This window comes from Engystomops pustulosus, chromosome 10 (assembly GCF_040894005.1).
Source record: "Engystomops pustulosus chromosome 10, aEngPut4.maternal, whole genome shotgun sequence".
Classification (NCBI taxonomy): domain Eukaryota; kingdom Metazoa; phylum Chordata; class Amphibia; order Anura; family Leptodactylidae; genus Engystomops; species Engystomops pustulosus.
Genome location: NC_092420.1, coordinates 90,246,459 through 90,259,686, shown reverse-complemented (window position 1 = coordinate 90,259,686; position 13,228 = coordinate 90,246,459). Strand labels below are relative to the sequence as shown.

At 45.8% G+C, this 13,228-nt stretch overlaps 1 protein-coding gene and 3 non-coding genes across 4 annotated transcripts; all 4 read right to left on the bottom strand.

The window, feature by feature from the left end:
* Nucleotides 1-4,615: 4,615 nt before the first annotated feature.
* RPS8 (ribosomal protein S8) lies at nt 4,616-8,916 on the bottom strand. The gene is made up of 6 exons (XM_072127570.1): nt 8,776-8,916; nt 7,852-7,958; nt 7,467-7,566; nt 6,687-6,862; nt 5,155-5,284; nt 4,616-4,768 (listed from the first exon to the last, which is right to left on the bottom strand). The coding sequence occupies exons 1-6, from the start codon at nt 8,777-8,779 to the stop codon at nt 4,659-4,661; spliced, it is 627 nt and encodes a 208-aa protein (XP_071983671.1). The 5' UTR covers nt 8,780-8,916; the 3' UTR covers nt 4,616-4,658.
* Nucleotides 6,567-6,638, bottom strand: LOC140105299 (small nucleolar RNA SNORD38). The gene has a single exon (XR_011850537.1). It is a non-coding gene; the product is annotated as a small nucleolar RNA SNORD38 (small nucleolar RNA).
* On the bottom strand, nt 7,656-7,761 carry LOC140105301 (small nucleolar RNA SNORD46). The gene has a single exon (XR_011850539.1). It is a non-coding gene; the product is annotated as a small nucleolar RNA SNORD46 (small nucleolar RNA).
* LOC140105296 (small nucleolar RNA SNORD55/SNORD39) lies at nt 8,034-8,112 on the bottom strand. The gene has a single exon (XR_011850535.1). It is a non-coding gene; the product is annotated as a small nucleolar RNA SNORD55/SNORD39 (small nucleolar RNA).
* Nucleotides 8,917-13,228: the final 4,312 nt, after the last annotated feature.

The following is a 13,228-nucleotide window of genomic DNA, read 5'->3' as shown; positions in this document are numbered from 1 at the left end:
GCATGCGATCGGGTTATTAATTGCATGCGTTTCCCGGGAAACGCATATGCGATTGGCCCGAGCCCCGCCCACTGTGCGCTAGCGTTGCGTTATGAACGCGTCGATAGCGGAACGTGTGAACGCGCCCTTAGGCTGGTGCCACACATGCTTTGTCTGTGTGTGGCATCAGCCTCTAGGCCGCGGTCACACGTACCGCTAGACGTCCGTTCATAACGCGACGCTAGCGCACAGGGGGAGGTCCTCGGCCCGAACGCACATGCGTTTCCAGAGAAACGCATGCGATCGGCTTATCAATCGCATGCGTTTCCCTGTTAACGCATGTGCGGTCGGGCCGAGGACCGCCCCCTGTGCGCTAGCGTCACGTTATGCGGACGCCTAGCGGATCGTGTGACCGCGGCCTTAGTGATATGGTGGCCACCATCATCCTGGAGACCACAACAAATCACATCATGGCTTGGTGTTATCAGACGCCATGTTGTAAGGCTCAGTTCACACCCGCAGTTTCCTTTATTATCAGACAGCAATGGTGCTGGCCCTCCCCCAATTTCGAGGCCAGCAACTTATAAGCACCGCTGAGGAGGCGTCTTTACACGGTGCAGTATGGCTTACCTTACCGTCACGTTCATTTCTTGGACCGCAAACAACGGCTCTGTGTGTCCTCAGCGTGTAAGAACCGCTCACGCATCTATTATAGTAGAACAGATTCCATGTGCGGCAAACAGGAATAGGACCTGCTCTGAGTTTTGTGGCTCAGGGATAGATTGTGCGTCATACATGGAGCCCGGTCCCCATTTTCCGCCACGATACCGTGGCTCTTTTTCTATATTGTACGGTTACAAGACGTTCTCCATCTTGATGACATTGATCTGCTGCTTCATCTAACCGTTCTACATTCATGGTGATTTCTGAACCTCGCTAGTGACATGTGATGGGGGCAGAGGTTACAGTCAAAGTTTTGAGAATGACACAAATATTATATTTTCACATGATCTGTTGCCCTCTGGGTTTTATGTGTGTTTGTCAGATGTTTTTTATCACATATAGAAATACAAGTGCAATTATATTATGAGGAACAAAAGCTTTTATTGACAGTTAGAATGAGTTACTGCAGCAGGTCAGTATCTGCAGTGTTGTCCCTTCTTCTTCAGGACCTCTGCAATTCTTCTGTACCAAATCCTGACTGATAGCCGTCCATTCCTGCACAGTCACTGCTTGCATTCTGTCACAATTTGTTGGTTTTTGTTTGTCCACCCGTCTCTAGATGATTGACCACAAGTTCTCAATGGGATTAAGATCTGGGGAGTTTCCAGGCCATGGACCCAAACTCGCTATGTTTTGTTCCCTGAGCCATTTAGTTCTCCCCTTTGCTTTATGGCAAGGTGCTCCATCATGCTGGAAAAGGCATTGTTCATCACCAAACTGCTCCTGGAGGGTTGGGAGAAGTTGCTCTTGAAGGACATTCTGGTCCCATTCTTTATCCATGGATGTGTTTTTAGGCTGTGAGAGAGACGATTCCCTTGGCTGAGAAGCCGCCCCACACATGAATGGTTGCAGGATGCTTTACAGGTGACATGAGACAAGACTGGTAGTATCGCTCACATTGTCTTCTCTGAACAAGCTGTTTTCCAGATGTTCCAAACAATCGGAAAGGGGATTCATCAGAGACAATGACTTTCCCCCAGTCCTCAGCCGCCCACTCCCTGGACCTTTTGCACAATATCAGTCTGTCCCTGATGTTTTTCTGGAGAGAAGTGGCTTCTGTGCTGCCCTCCTGGACACCAGGCCTTGCTCCAAGAGTCTCTGCAGTGTCACAGTGCGTGCAGATGCCTCACACCTGCCTGCTGCCATTCCTGAGCAAGCTCTGCACTGCTGGGAGCCCCATCCCCAAGCTGAAACACTTAGGCTGGTGCCACACGTAGCGCTTTGTCTGCGTTTGAAAACGCAAACGCAGACAAAGCCACGCCTACCGGGGCAGGCCGCAGCCCGATTGCATCGACGTTTCTATGGAAACGCTTGCGATCAGGGAGAAGCTGTTGGTGTTTTGCATTAAATTAACGCAAAACACCGGCGGCTTGTTCCCGATCGCATGCGTTTCCATAGAAACGCCGACGCGATCGGGCCGCGTGGCTTTGTCTGCGTTTTCAAACGCAGACAAAGCGCTACGTGTGGCACCAGCCTTAAGAGACAGTCCTAGCGCTTGCTGGTCCTTCTTGGGCGCCCTAGAGCCTTTTTGGCAACAATGGAACCCCCCTCCTTGAATTCCTTGATGATGCGATAGATTGAGGTGCGATCTTTCTAGCTGCGATACTCTTCCCTGTTAGGCCAGTTTTGTGCAATGATGACTGCACGTGTATCTTTAGAGATAACCATGGTTAACAAGTGAAACAATGATGCCAAGCACCAGCCTCCTTGTAAAGTTTTCAGTGATGTATCTCCAGCCCTGTCCTCATCAGCACCCACACCTGTGTTACTGGAGCAATCACTGACACCATGTTATCTGCTCCTTTTAAGGCGCCTGCAATGAAGTTGAAATGTGTTTTGGGGGGAAAAAAGATCATTCTCTAGGCAAATATTGACTTTGCAATTAATTGCTGTTAAGCTGATCACTCTTTATAAGAGTATATGCAAATTGCCATTATAAAACTTGATGCAGTAGAATTTTTAAAAATTAACATTTGTATCATTCTCAAAACTTTTGGCCATGACTGTACACCAAACGTCAATTCCCGGCTGCAGTAGGGACCCATCTTCACGAGGTAGTGGTCGGTCCATAGGCACATGGCTCAGGGCGAGCATTAGGATACACAAGTCCAGAGCCCTCACTGTTCGGGTCAATGAATAGACAGGAACCTTATCTAAAGCCTGAGGCCACCTTCACACGTTTTACTGGCATTTTGAAATACAAGCGAAGGGGTTTCCCATGTTCACGTGACAAGGTAACGTTGTTTTCCGATTGAAACGCAATGATACTTCAAAATATAATCATGGGGGAAGCCCTTGGATTGTGTATCAAAACGCAATGTGTTAATGTGCCCTTCCCCCATAGACCCCTGTTCTCATGCACTGTGGGGGCCTATAACCAAGAAAAACTGATCAGCAGGTTAAGCCCTATCCTGTGGGCAAGGACCAACTTGCTTTTATCAGAGAGCACCTTTAACTAACTTTATTTTTCCATGTAAGGAGCTATACAAGGGCTTGTTTTCTACATAACAATTTGCCACTCATCGCTCCCACACTTCTCTTTGACCCAGGCTTACACAATGGTGGCAATGGCACCTGGTTTGTACAAAGGATGTAGGTAGCGGTAACATCGCTGCCCATGTCCAGTGATCTGTCCAAGACACAGCAGCCATCATTATTAAAGATCTGACTGAGAGCCAGATGCAGCCAACAAAAGAGGCACATCTGGCTCCCGAGCCATAGGTTCCCTACCCCTGTTCTAGAATGTCAGTCACTCCAGATCCCTGCTGGCTTGTGTGCATTGACTTTTGAAGCATTTTGCATCTAGAAAGAATCTCCGAGACATATGGAGTATAAGAACATTAGGTAAAGTGCCAAAGCCACTTTAATCTACTAAAACAGACACAGAACTGTCCCAATGAGGCTAAAGATATATCTCTCCCCTATGTGTGAACCCTCATACACAGCAGCTGCATGATCAGTTCTGACAGATTGTGCCCTTGGACATTGCTTTAGCATAACTTTAGAGGTTGCAAATCAGTTTCTATGACACCTGCAAGTTTGTCAAAGGCTCTCACAGTGGTCATTCGGCATTACAACCTGCCAGAGGCAGACCAATATAGAAGAGAATTTTCCATAACTGACCAGACACCCATAGGAAAGCCTGAATTAAAGGTGGTGGATAAAGGAAACACACGAAAATGAGATACCAAAAAATCCTAATGAAAATATAGCCAATTACTCCTGGTGGTAAATCCCATAATGAAACACCACCCCCCCCCTCAAGCCCATTTTGTTGCCATTTTAAACCTCAAGTTTTAATTGACAGTGTTAAGAACACTTATTAACAGCTCTGTGCACTGTAGTATGACGAGTTACTGCTGTCCAAACCCATATAAATCTAGTATGTTCGTAGTTTTTTTTTTTTATTAGGTTGGGATAATCACAATTTGTCCCAAAGAAAACAATCCCTTAGATGTGTCTCCACTGGAAAGGAGGGAAAAAAAAATGGCTGGAAAGAGTAGAGTTAAAAAAACCCTGAAGTCACTGCAGCAACTGACTGTTCACAGAACATGATTGTATGACAAGCCCCATCTTTCCTGCACTACAAGATTGGAGAATTGTGAACCCCCCCCCCCCCCCGAGGATCTGATACTGATGATCCTATATGGAGAGGAGATTATAACAGAAAGCACCTTTAATACAGTTCTATTCAAAAGGACAGTGGTGGTAGGGGGGCTCTCCATCTACACAGACTAGAGATAGCCAATGACCACTAACCAACCGGACAGTCACTCCGCAATATGCTCAAAGATGTGTTCCCTAGAGTACTTGCACTCCTGACATTGAGGATTACATTAGAATACAACTTTCCATCAGACAACCAGGGTCATTCAGAGAGGCCGCAGGAAATAATTCACTGGGAGCCGAGACGTGTAATAAATTGTTTATTTGGAGCGAACAGTTGGGGGACAAGTTTATTTGCCTTTTTTGGCCTTGATCTTCCTCAGGTAGAACTCCAATTCCTTGCCTTCAAGGACATATCCGTCTGCTCTGCCGCACTGCCCTGGTCTGGAGCATATACAGGCTGTGGAGAAAGGAGGTTACAGGTTACAACATACTACAACTCCCAGTATGGTAACCCAAGAGAATATGAACCAACACTGACCGAACCTTCCAGACAGACCTGACGTGTGACACATACATGCAGCCAGAACATAAAAACCATTCATCACACTGAACAGTTGTGTTCACACATCGCAGCAATACAGGAACGCAGTAATACATATCACTGCTGTCTTACAGTATACACTGCCACAGATACCTGCTGTAACTGGCACCACAAAAGGGGCTGCTCCAGAAATAGCTCAAGCCTCGCCCCCAAATTCTATTAAATTCCTATAGCAGAGTGAAGCCAAGGGGCTGTTGGAGCCCCAATTGCACAGGTCTGGGGAGAACATGTGGACCGCTCACCAAGAAGTTTTCCCTGTAGGAACTGCTCCTCCAGCAGAGGACTGATCTTTGCCAGTTTCTTGCGCTCATCATATTTCTTCTGGATCTTCTTGCGCCTTTTCTTGTTGAGAATTTCCTCTTCTTCTGGGGTCTGAAAGTGAGAATTTAAATCCCATAAAACCAGATTATAGATTTACAGAATATTTGTTTTTCATTTAAAACATGTTACAGAGGATAAATCCCCTTCTACTAATTCCTGGGATTCCATGCAGCTATCCTGGACGAGATCAATCCTAATAATAATTGTCCAGTGCAGGACATGGTCTACATAAGGGAACTGACCAGATAGCATCATGCACTTGTCTAAGGATTGGAGATGAAGACTGGTCGATCAAGTAGGTTTGGACCAGAGTGTGGACGTTGTTCAGAGACCATTCACTGCAGTGTTACACTTAATTTGTCACTGGCTGCAGTTTTTAAGGTGTTAAGCCAGGAACAGATCTTACATAAGAGCCCAGGAGACACATCTGACCACAGAAATTGGTTAAACCTCTGCCAAATACTTGTCAGAATTTTTTATGGGGGAGGAGGAGCATTTAACAGGAAAGCATCAGCGTCAGTGACAATTCATTTAATAATCAATGTAAAGTGCAAAGTCACAGTACATCTCTGGTATCAGCCTATGGGGCCACATTCACAAATGAAAGGTCCTTTCTAGAAAGACATCAAGAGTAATGCAACAGGACCCCACAATAGGTCCAGGAACAGCACCTATTTTTAACCTGAGCTGCAGCCATCACCCACTGACCATTACTGGTGGTCCCAAGCTGGTGGATAAAAAGACCAAGACGGACCTGAAGCGACTTCAGCCACAGAAGGATCACAATCTGTACACAAACTCAGAAGGACCCCTCCATTTCAGACCCATAACCTGTATGGGGCCCATGCCAGATCCAATAGATAAAATCTAAAAGTCAAGGAAGGGGTGGGGGTTTACTGGTTTTGGGAGATGTTTGTCAGTGGCTTAGATACAATCTTAATAAATTACAAATTAGGAGTTCAGAATTTGAGATCTAATCACCAAAAAACTACAATAAATTACTCACCACAAAGTTAAGAGTTGCAGCAAAAAGGAGTATAACAACAAAACAGATCCCGAGTTATCAGGTTGTGATCTGCATGTGAGGTCACTACTGGTGACAGAGCCCTTTGTCTCTACTAAGCAGTCCCTCATAAGGATTTCACAGAAATCAACCTCCCCCATAGACTGGACAAGCAGCATGAACCCCAGCGAGCGATCCAGTACTGGTATACAGCATGCTAAACACCATGTCCAAAACAGGCAGCAGGTTCTGAATAAGGCTCAACTAAGAAGCTCTGATCCACCTGGAAGAGTCTCACACTTTGGTAGGAGGGGGTTGGGGTGGTGGTGTCTTCCTCAGATAATCCGTGGTCATCGCTTTCCATTCAGTAGCAGAACTGGACAATGTTATCATCACTGGAAGACGTGGTGGGGCACTATGGAGCACATGGCGGTGGGTCACATGACTTACCAGCTTGGCTCCCTTCTTGCGTCCGAGTGGTGTGGCGTAGTGCGCTTCATACCACTGTCTGAAGGGGGTGCTGTCAATCAGGACAATGCAGTTCTTCACCAGGGTCTTGGTTCTCACCAGCTCGTTGTTGGAAGCATTGTAGACAACATCAATGATCCTGGTCTTCCGGGTGATACCTATTGGAGAAAGAAATGGTCAAGTTACCAGAAAAGCACAGACCACAAGCTGAAGTCAGAGGAAATATGGTGGCGCGTCAGTGTAACTATGACTGATCCTATCACAGCGAGGTCCACATGTCAGAATGACTGTACGACCATCACATAAGGTCAGAGCTATCATCATACGCACTGCGGGTCAATGAGAGAACGCAAGAGGTTCTGCATTCTGCCCACACATCTAAACACAGCAACAATGAGAGTAGACTGGACAGTGAAAGGGAGGAGATCCTCAACTAAATTAAAAAATCTTCAACTACATGACAGAACCTGTGACGAGATTTACTGCCACAGGTTCCATCATGGAATCACCAAAAATAAATCCACAACCTTAAGGTGCGTTAACATTGTAGTCAGAGTGTATTTTCTTGCACTGTGCTCCACCACCGACTCATTGGGAGCCGCACCAACAGTGAAGAACATTGTTATTGCTCACATTCTGGGATATATCCCCCAGCCGGTGACCACAATGACTGTTCTTAAATAAGCCCAATCAGTACGTGGACCCGCGGCTCAGGCTTCTTCTGACATCCCCCCTGAAATCATGGCGTATGGCGTCACTTACACTCAGAGCCCCAGGCGTAGTTTCCAGCGTCCAACCTCAGAGCACGGTATTTCTTGTTTCCACCGCGGACTCTCACAGTGTGGATACGGCGAGGACCGATCTGTAACAACAGCAACTTTTAGACTCCAAAACAAAAAATAAAATACAAAAAAAAAAAAAACCACAACTTCGGGATGTCATAACCCATGCAACGTGTCAGTGTAACTATGACGAGCCTATCATCGGGCAGAAGCAACAATGGAGGCCAAGACAGCCACCAGCAGCGCCCTAAGGACAACACTTCATCACCCACGTCACCACACAACCTCCAAAGACCCAACAGTGTAACACCAGGGGCAGGACCATAAATAGCCCAGACCCTCCACACTGAACTTAGCTCTCGCACCTTTGTGTTGGCAGCAGGGCGTCCCAGCTCATACTTCCTTTTCTTGTGGTGGGGTTTCCTTTTGCCTCCAGTCTTGCGGCGCTTGTGCCAGCTGTCCTTTGAGATACCTGCAGGGTGACAGGGCAGGTGTTATAACATGGACAAAAGTAAGTGACCCCCAGCACCCAGCAGTCCAGGTAGGCAGAGTGCTCAGCTCTCCAAGGGATTTTCCACATTGCAATTTCAGTAATTTGCAGCATGTAAAGAGTCATCATGTGCACTCTGCCCACAGACCATGTCCAGGTCAGGGTAAGAAGGGGGGATGGGCGACATTGGTACAATACAAGCTATTGGGACACAGGGCATTGGAGAATAATCCCAAGTCACTGCTCCAGGGATATACTGTTACAACCAGGCACAAGGGCAGGAGCCATTGCAAGAAGAGGGACAGGATACCCACAAAACATGGCACCAAATCTGCAGCCCTAGCACAGGAATAAGGGTTCCAATATACAACCTGGAAACAGGAATAACAGAACACCCCTACAGTAGGGACACTGGAATGTCCTGGGCTATGCGTTATAGTTCACATGGACTGTACCATCAGCACGGCGGAGGGGTGTATGATACACAGCTCAGACAGGAGCGCACCACCTCACAGGCGGTCACAGGGCGCCCGGGGGTGCAGAACCACAGAAAGCCCATCACGGGCGCCTCGGCACGGCAGTATGGCGGCCTCTATGTACGGCCTGCAGCTCCGGACTCCATCAGCCACCGGCTCCCGCATTCAGCCACCTAATAACCAAGCGATACAGGTTGGAGGAGCGGCATCAGCCACTACCCGCGCCCCGCGAGGGATAAGCGGGTGTCAGGGGAGCGGCAGCGGGCAGATGGAGGGGGATTGCGACGGAATCCCGCACACAGTGCAGAGCGGCCATGACATACCCATTCTCAGGCGCTGGCAGGAAAGAGGAAACGCAAAGGATCTCGGGTAAGTTTGTTAGCGGCGAAATCTCGCGAGACCTGTGATGGATGACGTCACACATATCAACAGAGACGCCGCAGCTAAGAAGACGGTGGTCGGAGAGGGACTAAATAAAAATCCCGTTCTTCCTGAACAGCAGAAGGTCATAATGTAGAATGATAAAAAAAAACATATTCTAGCGCTATGCAACGTAATGCAGCTGACCCTGTGACACCCATCGTCGTTGGTTGTCGCTGTCTCCTCACATCGTAATAAGAATAAGAACTTTGTATAGTGGCTGTGCTTGGTACTGCAGAAATCACATGTACGGGTCTGATGGATAAGACATCACTGCTCCTATTAATGATAGAAGGGGGTATATAATAATTTGTAATGTTACAAGGGGCCCATAGCTGCCCATTAGACAGGAGGAAGAAATTACCTTTTTAGGCCTCATGGAGATGGTTGTATCTCAAAGGGGTTAGTCCACAACAGAAAATTCTCAACTTTCAATCTCCTAGTGATGTTTACACAATAAAGATAATTTTTAACACTTTAATTTACAATTGTACTCAGTTTTATTGCTGTTGTAGCTCCTATGAATCAGTGATAATCAATGCAAAATTCCAGAATTTGGGAGGGGACTCTCAAAGCAGACACATGATCCTTGTAGTGCTGCAAGATACAGTGTGCTGACAATGTACTTAGATTATCAGGGTACGAGGGTTATATACATTCATTTACCTTTTGAACAAAGTACTAGTATCTGACACATAGAAAGAGACATAAGACAGATCAGAGATGATGAGATCCATAAGATGCATATTACAGACAAACACACAGCTCTGCTTCATCTCCGCTCTATCATCAGATCAACAGATAAAGAACTTATCTGCCTGTAGCTTGTAGCTCGCCTCTCGGTGCTGCTGATGTTTGTCGGCAGGAAGTCAGTGTGAGCTTGTCCTCAAACGCAGGGGCAGGGCCTGCTGCAGGGAGCAGAGAACAGCTCAGCCCCACAGCCTCAGGCAAGACGTCTGCTGACCCTAAAGTCAGACAATACAGGGTTGGAAACCAGGGGCAACTGAAATCGTGTACAGCAGGATAGAGACAGGATGGAATTATATCTGGGAAATGCTGTATTTTGGTTAATAAAAGTGAATTAGAGAATGTGTTATTTTGTTATCCTGAATATATTTAAGAAACTTGTCTTTGTGGGAATACCCCTTTAAGGACCAGGCCATTTTCTTTTATTGGATTTCCATTTTTAAATCCATAACTATTTTTCACTGTGTTCACAGTTAGGCCGTGGACACATGTGGCGTTTATCGCGTTTCTGCTGCAATTTCAAATGCATTGAAAATGCACGCGATTTAAAAAAACACAATGCTTGATGTGTGTTAATTGCATGCAGCGGTGTCTCTTCTCCCGGCTGTTCATGTAATCACATGTGTTTCAAAACAGATCACAAACGCAACCTCTTTGAAAAACGCACCTCGACAAACCCTTCCTTTATCACTGCTCATTTGTGACAAATGTATGAAACTTGATACTTTATCATCTGATTTACTGTGAACATTTAATTAAAAAAAAAAAAAAAACACCAAGTAAAAACACTTTAACCAAAAACCCATTGAAAAGGGCAACACAATGGGGGTCATTTACTAAGGGCCCGATTCGCGTTTTCCCGACGTGTTACCCGAATATTTCCGATTTGCGCCGCTTGTACATGAATTGCCCCGGGTTTTTGGCGCACGCGATCGGATTGTGGCGCATCGGGGCCGGCATGCGCGCGACAGAAATCGGGGGGGCGTGGCCGAACGAAAACCCGACGTATTCGGAAAAAACGCCGCATTTAAAAACCGAAAATGTGTCGCTTGGGGAGCGCTCACCTTCACCTTCTATGGGATGGTGCATTCCGGGGCGTTAAGATTATTTTCGGCGCTGCAGCGCCACCTGGTGGATGGCGGAGGAACTACCATCTTAAATCCCAGCCGGACCCGAATCCTGTGCAGAGAACGCGCCGCTGGATCGCGAATGGGCCGGGTAAGTAAATGTGCCCCAATACGTTTCACAAGGATGCAAAAGCTCGACTTACACGGTGTTTACACTGTACACACTGCACATTGGACACACATCATGTTTTCTTTGAGTCTGTGATTTATAGGAAAAGATTGATGTAGATTTTATGTTTTGTAATAATTATCCTTTTGTACAAACCAATCTTCATTTTGCCTTATTTAAAATTATAAGTGTTGGACCTGGACTCAATGGGATGCATATAACGCTAGATTGATTTCCTGAAATGTTATTCCATGGTTAGGCTACTTTGGGTGTTATCATACTTATGCTACAGTGATGAGAGTACTCAGGACATGTGACAACTGTTACTTTTTTCCTTCCTTATGATGTTCTGCTGATGCGGAGTTTTGTACTGTATCAGTTTCTGCATTTAAAATTTTTGGGATAAAACAGTGGAATAAAAAAAAATTATATGTTTGTAAAATGGCAAAAACGTAGACAATTGGGCAGTATTTTCCATAGCTTGGTTCACTGCCATAACCATTATTATATTTTGATAGATCGGCACTTTTGGGATGCAGCAAAACCTGACATGTTTTGATTTTTTCAATTCTAGGTAGTATAATGTGAATATACAGCTCTTATTACAGCTTGCCTTCAGCCTCCCAGCTCATGGCAACCAGTCAGCAACCCCTGCTGATGTCTTAGGGAAGTGGTGGCTAACCTATGGCACGGGTGCCAGATGTGGCACTCAGAGCAATTTCTGTGGGCACCCAGGCCTTCACCCCAACAGAGTTTGCCATCTAGGCTTTCTCTAGAAAGTGCCATGCTACAATCCAAATTTCTCCATCATCTTTCTATTGTATTGGTGAATTCAGGAGACCAATACGATTAAAACCTGTGCTACAGCAAGAAGCAATAAGTTACTGCTTAAATTGTCATGTTGGCGCTTGGCGTCATATACTTTGGTTTTGGTTGTAGCTTGGGCACTATATCTCCAAAAGGTTCACCATCACTGTCTTAGGGCATATTATGACCTCATGGGGGACATATAAAGTAAAAAGCACACAAATATTTATAAAATACAATAACATTTACCCATATAATAAAAAGAAATCCCCCACTACACTACAAAAAGCATTCCCATAGACGCCCAAAATGACAGAAACAATAGGCAATTCATTCATGTTTATTTTTTAGTTAATTTGAAAAAAAAAAGTTCTATAAAATTACAAAGTGCCTCTACTCTACTTTTAACCCCAAATTAAAAAAAAAAAAAGTTTAAACTTATTACCTTTTTAACTAACTCTGTGAAAAAAAGAAAAAAAAACGCTGCAAAAATTAAGGTAGCATGCAAAAAAAAAAAAATTATGGCTCTCAAACCAGCACATGCGAAAATTAGCTAAAAATGCCCGGTCATTAGAGCTTTCTGGCTGTATCATTAAGGGGTTAAAGGAAACCTACCATGTGATTTGATGCATTATGAAGCAAACATACCTTAACCCCTTAGCGCTCCGCGCCGTACTGCGCAGCTTCCGACGATTAGTGCTCAGCGCAGTACAGCTACGGCACGAGCGCATAGGATTTTAGAATTGTCACCACGTCTCGCGACGTGGTGACATCGGGACGAGATTTGGGTGACAGAGGCAGGAGGAGTTCCTGTCTCCGTCACCCGACCAATCAAATCGGTCCCGCCCGCCGATCGCCGTGATTGGCCAGTCAAACCTGACTGGCCAATTACAGCGATTTTGGGCTAAAAAACGTGGTTTTAGCTCCTTCCTCTTCCTCCAGCGGCACCATTTTGGTTTGGTATCGCTGGAGAGAGGAGAGAGCGTTACTGTGTGCACCAAAATACACTTTTACACTATAAATAGTGTTCTGATCCTTATCTGATCCCTATTGTTCCCTACAAATTCCTATCCCTATCTGTTTTTTCCTGTGTCCTGTGTGTTCCCTGTGTGATCACCTTGTGTGATCCCACGTGTCTTCCGTTTCTCCCTGTCTGTCCCTTCTGAACCCAAACGCACTTTTCAGTGCGCTGTGTTAGCGTTGTTCTGCACTGGACGCACTTTTCAGTGCGCCGTGTGAATAGCACTGCACAGAATCTTTAGCAGTCTTAGCGGTAGTTAGTTTGTCTTAGGGCTAGCTAGGTGCATTTGTAGCGCCTTTTTGCGCGGTGCACATAGGTTTTTTTTCGGTGCCTGGTAATATTTTTTTCCAGAGCGCCGTAGGTGTACCCGTACGTAGCTACTTTTTGTGTGTGCCATCTGTGCGGCTGGTCCGTGTGGTTTGGTGTGCATTATCTTTTTTTTTGTGTGCTATCTGTGCGGCTTGTCCGTGTAGTTTAGTGCACATTATTTTTTGTGTGTGCCATCTATGCGGCTTGTCCGTGTAGTTTGGTGTGCATTATATTTT

Bases quoted from the DNA above. Each gene is read 5' to 3' on its own strand.
- RPS8 (XM_072127570.1), bottom strand. The intron at 6,863-7,466 runs GTAAGTGACGCC...TTTCTCCAATAG, and splicing joins CTACGCCTGGGGCTCTGAGT to GTATCACCCGGAAGACCAGG. The intron at 4,769-5,154 runs GTGAGCGGTCCA...CTTTCTCCACAG, and splicing joins CCTACAGGGAAAACTTCTTG to CCTGTATATGCTCCAGACCA.